The sequence below is a fragment of the Myotis brandtii genome, unplaced genomic scaffold (genome assembly GCF_000412655.1).
Source record: "Myotis brandtii unplaced genomic scaffold, ASM41265v1 scaffold208, whole genome shotgun sequence".
NCBI classification, from domain to species: Eukaryota; Metazoa; Chordata; class Mammalia; order Chiroptera; family Vespertilionidae; genus Myotis; species Myotis brandtii.
In genome coordinates this window covers 6,507,572-6,521,963 of record NW_005357764.1, presented here as the reverse complement: position 1 = coordinate 6,521,963, position 14,392 = coordinate 6,507,572, and the positions used below count along the sequence as shown (strand labels likewise).

Here is a 14,392-nt window from a genome sequence, read left to right as displayed (position 1 = left end):
TGAGAGAGAATCTGATCGGCTTCTCCTGCACGCCCTCCTTCTGGGGATTGAGCCCGAAACCTGAGCATGTGCCCTTCACAAGAATTGAACCCATGACCCTTCAGTCCACAGGCCAATGCTCTATCCACTGACCCAAACCGGCTAGGGCTGAAATCTCTTTAGACCCACCTTGTAGTTGGGAAGTCACACCACATTGATTGCAGTCTGGAGTAAAGCAAGTTGTAGAACAGACTGACAGATCTCAAAGGGCAGGGGTGTGAGGAGGGGAGAGATTAACCAAAGAATTTACTAGTCTATGCATATATGCATTGCCCATGGACACAGACAGTAGTGTGGGGAAGGCCTGGGGTGGGGCAGGGGCTGGATGGAGGAGGCAATGAGAGGGAGGAATGGGGGCATCTGTAATACTGTCAAAAAGAAAAGAAAAGCCCTGACCGGTTTGGCTCAGTGGATAGAGCGTCGGCCTGTGGACTGAAGGGTCCCGGGTTCGATTCCGGTCAAGGGCATGTACCTTGGTTGCGGGCACATCCCCAGTAGGGAGTGTGCAGGAGGCAGCTGATCGATGTTTCTCTCTCATCGATGTTTCTAACTCTATCCCTCTCCCTTCCTCTCTGTAAAAAATCAATAAAATATTTTTAAAAAAGAAAAGAAAGTTGACTTTCTCCATCCTGGGGACTTCACCTTGAGACCTGATTGGCCGAGAGCCCCTCCGAGGAAGGGACAGACAGGAGAGCTCTAGCCCTGTTCTGGGCGCCAGGGAGGCCAAGTAGGTGGCAGCTTGTTGTGATGAGGGGCTCCATGGCTGGGGAGACAGCTCTTCCTGAAGGAAGCTGCTTTCGTTCCTAACTGCCTGGCAGCAGATGGCAGGGGCACAAAGCTATTTAGGGAATAGTCTGAGGTTGCACCCAGCTTCTATTTGGGGCCAGCTCAGCATCACCGGTCCTCCGGCAGTCGGGTGGCAGCGGGGCCCCTTTTGGATTCTCTGGGGCCTCAGCCTGCCTTCCTCCTCGGAGAAGCAGTGCCCTGACGTCTGATTACCTGGTGACTTTGCCCACCACTCCAAGTGCCAGTCCCGGGCTGTGCAAAACAGGGGCAAGGTCCCTACTCGCCAGGTTCTGTCTTTTTCTCTCTCACACACAGCCTTACCCCTACAGGAAACCATTCGTTAGCACCAGGCATTTACCGAGGATTGTGCTGGGGTTGGATTCAGGTCGGGGCGCTTGGCCTCACTTCCTGCCTGCCTTTCCTTCAGTCAGCAGACATGTCCTGAACACCTGCCTGCTGGGCCCGCGTTGCATAATGAAACATGGGCAGAGATCTGCTGAAGGCACTGTGCACGGTAATAAGAAGCCCCCAGACTATCGAGGTTTCTAGAAAGGGGGCACCAGAAGTGAATCTTAAAGGAGTACGAATTGGTTAAGTGCAGAAGGGGCAAGAGAGGATAGAACAGCAAAGACAAAGGCATGGCAGAAAAGGACACTGGTTTGCAGGCTGGGAGAGCCCGTGCCTGGGGAGGTGCTGTGTGGAGAAGGTGTCAGGAGGAGGCAAGCGTGAGAGGAAAGCCTGCAGAGCAGGAGGCAGGAAAGGGCTGCTCTTTTCCCACATCTCAACCTGCTTCTTACTTGTAATTAAGTACATTATTTCTCACACCGATTCCCAAACCAGCGTTTTATGACGCATGGCCATGTTTTCCAAGCCAAGGTAGGGGCCAGTGATCCAGAACAGCCCGCCCCCTGGGCCATGGTCAGGACGGCCCGCCCGAGGGGCCATGGTCAGGACGGCCCGCCCGAGGGGCCATGGTCAGGACGGCCTGCCCGAGGGGCCATGGTCGGGAGGAGGACCTGCTGCTTTGAAGTTGGGACCACCTGGGCAGGCATGTTTTCTTCTCCAAGTGCCACACTGACCACTGAGCAGGTGCACCTGCATGTGTGGCGCTGACGAGGCAAATGACACAGACCCCCCAACTGAGATGTCCTGAATTAAATGACGGCAATGATGAAACAAACACACAACGGAGATGTCCTGATCGACAGTAAGCCACAGGTCAGAAGGAAGAGACAAGAGAGGTTAATCAGCCACAGCTGCAGGGCAAATCCAACAGAGACGGCTCCTGTGCCTGAGTGTAGGTGGACACTTGGCATTACCGTCCAGGCGGCTTTCTGGATTCTCTAAAGGAGAAGAGCAGAGGAGCCATCCACGAGGAGCCACAGACCACCAGGCGCCTCCAGCCTTGCTGCGCGTGGCCTTCCGGACTGTTGCCCACAACCAACCCTCAACAGCTACCACTGCTTCCCTAGGGCCTCTGCCCCTCCCCCAGAACACTCCTCTGCACACCCTTCATCTGTAGCCGATTCTTTCAAACAACTTACATCTTTCTCCCTTGAACCCGAAGCACGAAGGAGCCCAGGACGGCGGCCGCGGTGTCTCCTCCGTTCGTCCGGCGCTGCTGCTGGCGGCTGGGCCGCGTGCTGCAGGATCTGGTTCTTTCTGGCTGGCATATGGCTTAATGAGCCCCTTCTTTTAGGAACTCGTTCAGCTGGGAAGGCCTTTTCTTTGTTGTTTAATAGGAAAGGTTCTGGTTTGGGTTAAAACTAAAACACGTGCTGAAGCTATCGAAACAGCAGCTCCTGCCAACCTGCAGATGACCTGGCTGAGGCCAGGGGGCGCTCTCTGAGGACCCGGCTGGCAGGCTGGAGCTGACAGCTTCTGTCCCTCTGTGGCCATTCCCTCTGCAGCCTCTGAGCTGGGACTGCTCTGCCTGGACAGTGTGGGGCTCTGGGGTGGAAGTGCAGTGGAAACGGCAATACCCTGCGTTCTAACCCTGAGGGAAGGACTGAAGTTGGAAAGCCGTGTGGGCAGGGTACCCTAACTGATCGACCAGCACCGGGAACAGTGGATTGGACTTAATCTCTGTGGCTACAGGGCTTAGGACGATGTGAATAAAAAGGCCAAGTTTTAAGGAGACAACTGCAGTTGAGTTTGAGGAAGCTGTTTTTTTAACAGAGATGGCTTAGCACTGGGTGGCTTTCAAAATGACAGGCTCTCTGTCACTAGAATTCAGCCTAGAGAAGGTGGTTAGTTGAGCACAAGCTTTCATGTCTCTCCCCCACCCAACCCTGAGCACCCAGGGTTGATGGTGCAGGCTGGGGCCAGTCCCACTCCCTTTCTTGACTAGAAGACAGTGCTCCTGGAGGGGAGAGGGGCCCCTAAGATTTGAGCATCTCCTCTGATTCCTGATGCCTCCACCTGGCACACGGCTCCCCGTTGGACATGCGCCCATTTGTGTGTCTTACATTGGGTGAGGCAGGGTCAGACCCGCCCACCGGAGCTCCTTGCCAAGCCCCTCGGCCTCCCTCGGCCAGCCAATGGGCATGAATACTACAGCTGGCACCTGGAAGCAAGGCTTTGCACCTGTCACCAGAACCTGGCCATCACCCAGAGCCCCAAAATAGCAGTCCAGAACATCCACCAGCAAGGTTTCTTCTGCTGAGTCACTTTCCCCCTCTGCTTCTCCTGCAAATCCTGGCTGCTCTTCTGAGTTTCCTGTTGATCACAGCATTTGATGCCCAGCAATGGAACATTCCTTCTTTGCAAAGGGAGCTAGGAGGTGGGGACAGGAGGGACGTCCTCTTCAGCTGCCTCCAGACTCCTGGGATACAAGGTTTCGGGTGAACAGGATGGCGGCAGGGAGCCCAGAGTGCCGGGGAGGTGGGTGTTGCCCAGGCCCAGGCAGCTGACTGTTACAGGCATCACATGAGCTGCTTCCAGGATGAGCACCAGCTGTTTACACCCAGCCCCTTCCCCAGCCCTGCCCAGGGAGCTGCAGGTGGCCAGTGCCTTGCCCTGACCCCAGACCCTGGTTGTCCTGGCTGGGGTAGGAAGGCACATGAGGACTTGCAAACAACAGGGCTGCCCGGGCTCAATTTCCAGGAAGGGAGAGTACAGATTCCTCTGGCCTCCCTGCCTCAAGCCCCGCTTCTCCTGTCCTCTGCGCCTCCAGTGGCTCCTCATTTTACCCACTTCACACCCATGCCTCCTTTGTGCCTCTCAGCCACCCTGCCTGGCGGGCCAGCAGGAACTCTCATCCTCATGTAATAAATGAGGAAACTGAGGCCCAGAAAGGGCCAGAATGCGGGTCACTAATTCTCCATTATTACCCCACAGCCGTCTAGATCCTATTTCTAGTCGCTTCCTTCTTCATGGTGCATTCATGGATGAATTCTCTAGACCAGAATGGCCACAGGTAGCTAATGTTAGCTGAGGATGGAAGCGGAGTGAGGGGATCACCCACTGAACACCAACTTCAAGACCCAGGTGGCCTGTCTTAGAACAGCTGTCACCCAGAACACAGAGGCAGGAGGCCGAGGCCCCGTCCCCAAGCCTGCAGGACAGATGCCTCACCTTCCTTCCGGTGCCTGAGGCCCTGTTTCATGCTTAACCCTGTCATTGTCCCAACCAGACCTCGTATCTCGTTCCATGGTCACACCCAAGACTACCGCTATGCACCTTTCACCGTGTGACAGGCATCTGATTCGGTGAAGGTCACAAAATGAGTGGGTAAAGCTTCCTTCTCTCCCGCTGCCCAAGGCCAGTCTGGGAGCTCACCTATCTCATCTGCCAACGAGCCCGCCTCACCCAGGGTCTTAAATTCCAAGGCCCAGCAGCCTCTCACTGGATCCTCACTGACTACATCCTCTGACCATGGACTCTCCCCCCAGGACCTGGACTTTAGAAATCCCAGTAACCACACCTCTTTTCCCATTGTACAGATGGGAAAATTGAGGTACATCAGTGGCAGAGAGAAGACTCGAACCCTGGTCTCCTCACTCCTGCGTTAGCCATATTTCCCTACAGCGCTGTGCAAAAAGCCTTGGGAGGGATATAACAATAATTAAAAGAGGCCTGAGTTTGAGTTGGGGGATGTAGGAGGATCACTGATGCTCCACAAAAGGCAGAGACCCAACTTCAACTCTTTTTTTCTTTTAATATTTTAGAATGGCTTCTTTTTGCTTAATATTATGTCTTTTGTTGCAACAAAGCAGTTGTGCATTATTGAATGTAGCAGGCTTAATATTATGTCTTTTGTTGCAACAAAGCAGTTGTACATTATTGAATGTAGCAGGATATTTTTTCCTGTATAGTATTCTTTTTTTAGAAAATGGTGGCAGAAAAACACAAAACAAAATTTACCCTCCCAGCACAGGCCGACGCTCTATCCACTGAGCCAAACCAGCTAGGGCAGGATATTTTTTCCTGTATAGTATTCTTTTTTAACAAAAATGGTGGCAGAAAAACACAAAACAAAATTTACCCTCCCAGCAATTTCCAAGTGTACAGCACAGTACCGTCACCAACAAGCACACTGCTGTGCGCCAGAGCCCAGGCCCCCCATCCTGCCTCTGCACCCACCAAGCAACTCACACCTGCTTCTCCCCTAGCCCCTGCCAATCACCACTCTACTTCCTGTTTCTGTGAGTTTGATACAGCATAGAAAGTTTGGATACTTCATGTAAGGGGAATTGTGCAGTGTGTTTTTTGTGACTGGCTGATTTCACTTAGCATAGTGCGTTCAGTGGCCATCCATGTCATAGCACGTGTCAGAGTCTCTTTCCTTTTCAAGAATGAATACTGTCCTACTGCATGTATCTACCACATTGTCTTTATCCATTGCAGTGGTTCTCAACCTGTGGGTCATGAACAATGAAAATACATCCTGCATATCAGATATTTACATTACGATTCATAACAGTAGCAAAATTACAGTTATGAAGTAGCAACGAAAATAATTTTATGGTTGGGGGTCACCACAACATGAGGAACTGTATTTGTATTAAAGGATCGCGGCATTAGGAAGGTTGAGAACCACTGTATGGATACTTGGGTTGCTGCCACCTCTTGGCTATAGTGAATGGTGCTGCAACCAACGTGAACTCTTTCAGATGCTGACCCGTCAGCAAATAAATGGGCTGTGGGCCTCAAGGAGCTGCAGGGAGTGAGGTCCCTTCTGGGACACCTCCGAGTCCTGTTCAGCTTGGGTTGGGAGGCCTCGGGGCTGAGGCACAGTAAGACAGGTGCAGGCTGGGTTCTGTCTGTCCTGGCCACTGGCTGTAGCCCCTTTCCATGGCTCTTGCATTGCAGGGGTGAGCGCTTTGGGTTGGGCAGACAGTCTTGGGTCTGCCCCAGTTTGTATACAACGGTAAATCCCACGCCAGCACCAACCCTCTGCCTAGACACCGTGTAGCAGAGGATGTGAGGCCTCCCACTGGGATTGCCAGGAAAAATACAGGATGTGGTATTTGGAACAGATTTATACTAAAGCCTTATTCATTGTTTGTCGAAATTCTAATTTCACTGTGTGTCTGTATTTCTATTTGCTAAATCTGGCAGCCCTGCTGCCGAACCCACTGAAGGTCTCCCTGACAAGCCAGCACCAGGGCCTCTGCATCCCGACCCAGGTCCCTCAGGACGGATGGTGTGCATGCTTCTGAGCTCCAGGTCTGGCTCAGAGCACTGGGTATTGAGCGTCGCCCTGCTCCATTCAGCTGGCCCCTTAAGTCACCTGCTTGACCAATCCCTCATCCATTCCTGCCTCCCTCTGAGTCTGCCTGAACCCCAAAGACTGCCCTAAAATTCACATTTTATTAACTCATTTTTTATTGGGCAACATGGTGATCATGAAACCTTATGCGCCTCTGCCTGAGTCTCTCATCAGGGGGATGAAGAGTGGGTGGCTGGGCAGACTACACAGGTCGGGGGGCTGGCTCAGCCCTCGCAGTGCAAAGGAGTTGGCCCTCGTGGATGCCCGTAAGAGCCTGGCAGGTGAAGCATGGGAGGCCTCCTGTGAGGGGAGGGCAGCTGTGAGACCACTGTGAGCAGCCCGCATTTCCTGGCCTCCGAGTCCTGAGCTAGTCTCCAAGGAAAGGGGCCTTGGCTGCCTCCTCTGGCAGCTCTGGGCACAGACACAGGTGCAATAAGGACTGAGGCCAGCCCTGGGAGTGTGACATGCTCCCTCTCCAGCCCACTGCTGACTTCCTGCCTTTCTTTGGCAGTTGCAGGAAGGCAGGGCCTGGGTCTCCTTGGCCTCCACACTCAATCCAGGTTGGGGACCCAGCAGGCCTCAGCCGATGCCTTATTCTCCCAGGAGGCCTCGGGTCCGTGAGCTGCCCCTGTGCCTGTGGCTGATGGAGAAGATTCTCTGCACTGGGAGGCGTTGGAGTGCAGGGGCCGAGAGGCTGGAGTGTGAGCCCGGGGAATGCAGGGCTGGCTCTGGCCCTGTGGGTTTCAGGACTGGAGATATCTGGGCTGGGGCCCAGCGGGCGGTAGATGGCGCCCCAGATCTTACTTGCAGGAGTAGCCAGAGTACAGGGAGTTCAGGGAGGGCAGACCTTCCCCCCTGCAGGCCTCACATTCACTTGCCACACAGTCTCAATGAGTGACTGCACATTGCTTTGGGATTATCTGATTAAAGTCCGTCTCCCACACCGGCCTGGTCTCTCCACAGGGGCTTGTGGTCATCCTGGGCCTCAGGGCCCAGCAGCAGGTGCTCAGTGAGTGCTGGGTGAGTGGACACCCCCTCCCCGCCCCCCAGGAGCTGCTGCCAGAGAACTGGCCTCCACGGGAAGCCTCCACCTAGTCAGCCTACACTTTCCTGTCCTTGGGGGCTCTCAGGGGGCAGGGAGGGCAGAGGCAGTGACAGGAGTGAAGGCCTAGGGCAGTGATGGCGAACCTATGACACACGTGTCAGAGGTGACACGCTTACTAATTTTTTTGGTTGATTTTTCTTTGTTAAATGGCATTTAAATATATAAAATAAATATCAAAAATATAAGTCTTTGTTTTACTATGGTTGCAAATATCAAAAAATTTCTATATGTGACACGGCACCAGAGTTGTTAGGGTTTTTCAAAATGCTGACACGCTGAGCTCAAAAGGTTCGCCATCACTGGCCTAGGAGCACCGATCAGATATGAGCCCAAGGCCACCCAGGCACAGCTGACGGCTCCAGGGCTGCGCTGCCATGGAGTCGCTGTCAGCCACGTGGCTACTGAGCTTGAAACGTGGCTCATCCAAATGAGGTGTAAGTGCAGCACACACACAGTGCAAACAGAATGCAACATATTTTATTCATAAGTGTTTTATATTAATTACATGTTTATGTGATATTTGGGATATAATGGGTTAAATAAAATTATTAAAATTAATTTTTCCTGTACTTTTAAAAATGTGTAGCTACTGCACTTACTTGTACCGTTATTTCCATTGAGCATGGCTGCTTCCGACCCACAGGTGCCCCGCATCTGTCAGCTGGGTGTGCTGTCAGGTGCGGGTCTTGCAGGGGTGTGGGGGGACCTCGCGTGACTCTGGATCACTGTGGCATCGGGCTGGCCTGGGCGAAGGGAGAGGCTGTGGTGCTGAGCCCAGGGCAGCTCCAAATCACAGCTCCTGGGGCCTCCCAGGAGCCCCCAGGTTTATTTCCAATGCTGTGGAGTCGCAGAACTTTATGAGTCTGGAGGTGCCTGTGGGGACCTGCCTCCTATTGCACTGGTTAGGAAATGGGGCAGTTTGCTGTCTTAAATGACTAAGTCAGCGGCTCCAGAAGCTAGAGCCCCAATTCAATCCCTTTCCACACAGCCTCCCGGGGGCTCAGGTGTGAGACCCACTCCACGCATCTTTGACCCGTCTTTGCCTGTGCCGAGTCCTCCACCAGGAATGTTTCTTGTCTCTTCCTTCTATCCAGCTCCCTTTGGGCAAGTAACTGTTTATTCTTCAGGTCCCATTGCCTGGAAGCTCTGAGGGCAGGCCCTGGTGACAAGCACAGTATACAACCCAGAGGACTGGCTGAACCAGGTGTGTGATCAAATGGATTCATTGTTGAATGAATTAATGGTGTTACTCCCCGCCAATCAGCCAGGGCCTCCATGACTCCCATTCCCTCATGTCTGGGTTCCTGCTGGACTGTGAGCTGCCCCGGGAGGGACAGTGACACTTCCCACACTTTCCAGAGCTTGGAGTGGAGTCGGTGCTCAGAAAATAATGAATGAAACACACACTTGAGCAAAATTCTTCCCTGGTGTAGGGACATTGCTAAGCTCCCTCCCAAACCTTCCCACTGTCCCAGGCAGGTGGCTCATGGGGGTGGCAAGAATCCAACAGTCCTGCCTGTGATGTAGGACTTCCCCTCTTACCAGAGGTGTGGCTTTGGGTATACCCCTCATCCGCTCTGAATCCTAGGGGACGACGACAGTAAGGGGCAAAAGAAACTCAGCTCTTAAGCACAGCCGCTGGCCCATGGAGCGGTCACTGTGACCATCACTATGATGACTCCTGAGGGGGTAGCAGCAGGTCCCTTGGGACATCCAGGGAACACTGCTGTTTCACTGGGCCACTGTTGAGTCTTCGCACAGGACTCTCAGGCCCCTGCCCCACTCAATGCAACGAAGCCTCACACCGACCAGCACAGAAAACATTGCTTTATTAACTGCGTTTGCCAACACATGAGGAGTGCAAAGGGCTCCTTGAGACACAGGCCCTGGGGGTGGCCAGGTCTGGAAGCCCAGGAGTGAGCAGGACAGGAGGGGACTGAAAGCTACGTAGCAGCGGCAACACATGTCATGCAGGGCACGGTGGGCGCTGGCCACACCAGGGCGGCCATACATTCTATTGCTCATCAAGGGTAGCGAACACGGACAATGTACAAAAAGGAGAAATAGGTCTTTGCGTTAATGAAAAATACATTTTTTCTCTACAAAGGAATCTTTTCTAATACAAGAAAATAAATATTGCAACATAAGCCAAAAATAATTTAAAATTGCTCTTTTCAATATATTTTCAATATTTCTCTTGTATATTAACAAATGGCACATCACTTTCTTTGAAACAAAGACAGAAGGTGTCTCCTCCTGTGACATTCATATCATCCCCCCACCCCGAGCCGACGTGGAGCACAGAGTGTTGTGCATCTGAGGGACAAGGTGGCAGGAAGTGCCCTAAAGAACAACCAAAAGTCCCAGACTCCAGCCCTGGCTCTTTGGCCAATGTGGCCAGCTGGGCCAGGGGCATGGGAAGTGGCCTCCCCAAGGGCCTTGCCACAGGCATCCAGACCATTCTGCAGAGCTTTGGACATGGGCAGAGGTTGGCCACATCCGGCAGTGAGCAAGGGAAGGCCAAGTCCAGCTGTTGCCCATGTCTGTTAGAGCTGGGCAGCTGATTCTCTAGGAACTGCCCTAGCACGTCCCATAGTGTGCCCATCCACACGCAGGGACACGCATGCACGTGGGCACAGCCACAGTCCAACCCCCATGTGGAAACCTGGGTGGCCTCTCACGCACTGTCACCAAGTCAGTGCTCATTTAATAAAATAAACCCTTCTACCTTTCTCCTCATTTGTTGTAAAATACATTTATGATCCATAAAAATACTTCCCTTGCACATTATCCTTTCTCACTGTGATGAGGGGGGAGGGGACGGTGGGCAGCTGGGCCTGGGAAATGAGGATGACGGCCAGGATGAGTGACAGCAGCTTCTCCCTCCCTGAGGGCCAGTGAGTGTGGGCAGTGTGGGCGAGGGCAAGATCTGCCCCAGCCTCTGGCCTGGAAAGGCCTCTTCCCGTCTGCCTTCTCCCCACCTTAACCTCAGGGGTGGCAAGGCCTTCAACACGATGGACAGAAGCTGGACAAAGAGTAAAAGGGCCGTGACTAATGGTGGGAAGAAGTGGACACCGTCCTCCTCGTCCTCCTTGCAGCAGGTGGACATCCTGAAGGTGGGCAGCTGCCTGGTGAGGGGAGGTTAGGGCCTGGCCTGGCCTGGGAGGGGCCCCTACCAGCCTAACCAGACACCATGCCCCAGCGATAATCTGCCCAAACAAAGCAAGAGCCAGGAGAGAAGAGGGCCAGAACCCAGAGCCAACCTGAGCAGAGGCCCCTGAAGAGTGCCAGCTGCCCCGTACTCCCTCCCAGGTTCTCTCCTGCCTCCAGGGGGCCCAGACCCTGCCTCAGGATGGATGAAGGGGTCAGGGGGCAAGTGCTGAGTTTCCTGGACCGAAGCCATTCCTGGCACCCTAGTCCCCTCACCCCAGGGAAAGTTTGGTTGTTCTTTAAGCTCATCCCTTTGCTTCCTGCGAGGTCAGACTGAGCAATCCAGCACAGACAAGGCTGTGACGTGAAGCACGGGGGAGGAAGGAGGTCTGTTCAAAGGCAGTAAACAGAGAACGGGGTTGGGACGCTGCTGCTGACACTGCACTGGCCACTGCTACCCAGGTGGCAGGCAGACTAAACTACGTGGTAGCTCATGCCATCCCAACGCCCAGAGTCCTTGAAGCCTGCTGAGTCCATTCCAACCGGACACATTCGTCCGATCCCCTGAACTGAGTCATCATCTTTGTTTCCTGTTTTGCTAAAATTCACATAAAGCTGAGTGTCAATGACAACGCCACTGTCGTACCTTGGTAGTTTTGGAGTCGGGGGCGAGTGGTCAAGCTGCTCCCCATCCCCGAATTGCGCTGTGTGTTCATTCGCACGGGGGAACCTCACGGTCAGGACGTGGGCCGTGCCGGTTTCCCGCGTGTTCCTCCCCACTGTGAGCTCACGGTGGGCCCAGTCCAGGATTTGAAATCCAACACCTGGTTCTGGTTTCCACAGTCGGGCGGCGGAACAGCATCCTCTTCCAAGAGCTCGGGCTGGTCTCCTTGGGTGTGTGCAAGGAACATGTTCCTGTAAGCTGTTGCTAAAGAACTCCATGAAAAAAAGTCCAAGTGACAAGGTGCTAGGTCCAGGCTGTGCTGTATTATGGTCAAAATATTCTTTGGCATCCACAGAATGATTCGACTGTCACTGGACTTTTGCAAGGTTCTTGTTGGAGAAGTTCTGGCTTTACCAGTGGCGGAAGTGACCCAGGAGTAATTCACAAATGAAAAAAACACACGTTTTCACTGAATTCCTTTTTTGTTTGTTCCCTGAGCTATCACCCTGGGGCCACTCCACTAAAACTCTTCAGAGCAACTACCTGGACCTGGAGGGGAGGGGAGGGGAAGGGGGTGGGTGATGGGGAGGGAGGGCACAGTTGGGAAAGGGGGTTAAGGCTCACAGGGAGAGGAACCAGGAACCTCCAGCAAGACTGAAAACAGCCCCAGCAGCCAAGGCGGCCGCCTGGGCCCCGGGATCCCACTGCTAGTTGGAAGGAGTTTCCAGAAGGAAACCGAGGAAGCAGCTCATCTCTTAGCAGGACTGGGAAACCTGAAAAGGCGAACGGCCTGGTCAGCTGTCTGGGAGTGACCAGACTTTGGCCGAGACTGGCTCCTATGGAAGGAAGGAAGTTGGAGCCCGGAGCGATTCTCTGCAGCGGGCAAGTCTGAGCCCACGCCCCCGTCTGGGCACTGGCCCTCCCTGGCAGCCCTCCACTGGCACTGGTGGCTGGCTGCCTGGGAGTCCCCTGAGTAAGTGGCACAGCTCAGGAAGGATTCTGGAAACCCCTTCCCAGGGCTGCAGGGCTGGGCGCTGGCAGGGGCCGAGCAGCGAGGGAGTGGAGGGTGGCGGGGTGGGTGGGCAGGCCTTCGATGTGGGTTGACAGGAGCGGTAGTGGTTCCCCTGGAACCAGCAGGGCCCTCTGCGCCCCCTCAGTGCTTTCTCATGTAAGCTCGTTGTGCTTGTGACAGTGAGTGGACTCTGGCTGGGTATCACTTATTATAGACTTCCTTGGGGATCAGTGGAGTGCAGCAGGACCCCCCAAATGGACTCCAGTGGAATTTGAGGGCAAGGTGGGCAGGCCCTGGGCTGGCCCATCTGCCATGAAATAATGCCCAAACAACATTCTGTGTCACCCAGTGGCAGCGGGCTGGCGTCCTGAGCTCTCCTTCACCTTGTCTGCATCTAGCCAGGAGCCCAGCGACGCCGGGCGGGGCTGCCGCCGCCACATGGGTGCTGCACAGGACCTGGCCTGGTCCTTGCAGCCAGAGCTGTGGGAGGAATCCTAATGTCCTAGGCCAGCACAGAGGAAAGACAACAGTGTAGAATTCGAAACTCTCTCTGTATTAAAAATAAAACCACAACAGAGTGGCAGCCTTGAGAGTCTGGGACACTCAGCAGATTGGAAATGGCAGTTGTGACTGGGCTGAGGCCTCGTGGGGGACTAGGGCAGGGCCTGAGACAGGGGTAGGGGTGACTTAGGAGGCCAAAACCCCCATGCGGACCACCTCCTCAGCCCCTGCTTCCCGGGGACCCCGCTGTACCCCGCTGTCCTTAGCCTCCACATCTGAGTCGCTCATCTCCCTATCAGAGAAGAAGCCATCAGTCTCAGGGTCAAAGTGTAAGCTGACCTTTGGCCTCTCGGCCACAGCAGAAGGAGGTCCTGTCCCAGCATCAGGCCTGGCACCCGATGATCTCCGGGTTCCCTTGCTCTCGCGGGACTGGCGCAGCCGGCCTGAGGGCTTGGGGCTTGCCATTGGGCCAGGCACTTGGACATTCGAGTCGGCAGCCATCGGGGCTGCCTCGTCGGGGGCGTCAGGGGCCAGCGGTGGGGGGCTCTTGGGAGCTGCGGGGATAGGACAGTCCCCAGCTGTAGGACTGGACGGCAGGTGCGAAGGTGTTCGCCGTGGTGGTTTCCTGGCAGGTGGTCCTTGACCTGGACCCCCCTTGCCGCCACCTGCATCCTGGCCCCAGGGCTTCTTGGGGGGTTTGTCCGGAGTCGTCCGTGAACCAGGCCCATCCTGTGGTGGCTTCTTCTTGGCAGGCAGGCGGGTGGCGCGGCCACGGGCCTTCCTGGCAGGGTCGCCGGGTCGCAGTGAGGGGTCCCGCATGAAGCTTAGCAGCGTCTCCTCGTCTTGCAGCAGCTCCTCCGACAGCAGCCCGGGCGCAGGGTCCTCGCGGTGCCCATTATTCAGTGACCATTCGCTCATGGCCATGTTCTCCGCTGTGATCTGCACCGACTGCGCCAGCCAGCTGTTGAAGAAGGTGCCGTCGATGGGGAACGAGGTGGACAGGCCTGGCGGAGGGGAGAGAGGAGGAAGGTGAGATGCCAGCAGGTGTCAGTCCCACCCTCTCTGGAATCCCTTTCTGACCCTCCCCAGCAGGCTTTGCAGGCACCCTGTTCAAAAATTATCATTGAGAATTTTCAGGTGGCCACAGGAGAACATTAAAACAAGCAAGGGCCTTTGGCCCTGCACACCCATGAGGTGCAGGGAGCGGAGGAATGGAGGGAAATGCCCTCAGGCCACCAGGGGGCGCTGGATTTCTATGCACATTGCCTCCCAGAGCTTCCAAAACAAGGAAGTTGGGTAAGGGTGTCAGGCATGAATAAGGTGGCAATGTATCAGGGTATAAGCCCCTCTTGGATGTCAGTGCCTGCTCTAGCTATAGGCCACCCCCACCCCCCTTCCTCAGGTCTCGGGACAGCTAGTGAG

The 14,392-nt window shown here is 54.7% G+C and overlaps 1 protein-coding gene across 8 annotated transcripts in view; it reads right to left on the bottom strand.

The window, feature by feature from the left end:
- Window positions 1–9,455: 9,455 nt before the first annotated feature.
- Window positions 9,456–14,392, bottom strand: part of JADE2 (jade family PHD finger 2) — a 53,448-nt gene continuing 48,511 nt past the window's right edge. For all 8 annotated transcript variants that reach the window (XM_005865574.2, XM_014539140.1, XM_005865569.2 and 5 more), the window contains one exon: window positions 9,456–13,974. In XM_005865574.2, coding sequence (XP_005865636.1) covers window positions 13,157–13,974 — 818 coding nt within the window. In that variant the 3' untranslated portion in view covers window positions 9,456–13,156. The remainder of the gene's footprint in view (window positions 13,975–14,392) is intronic.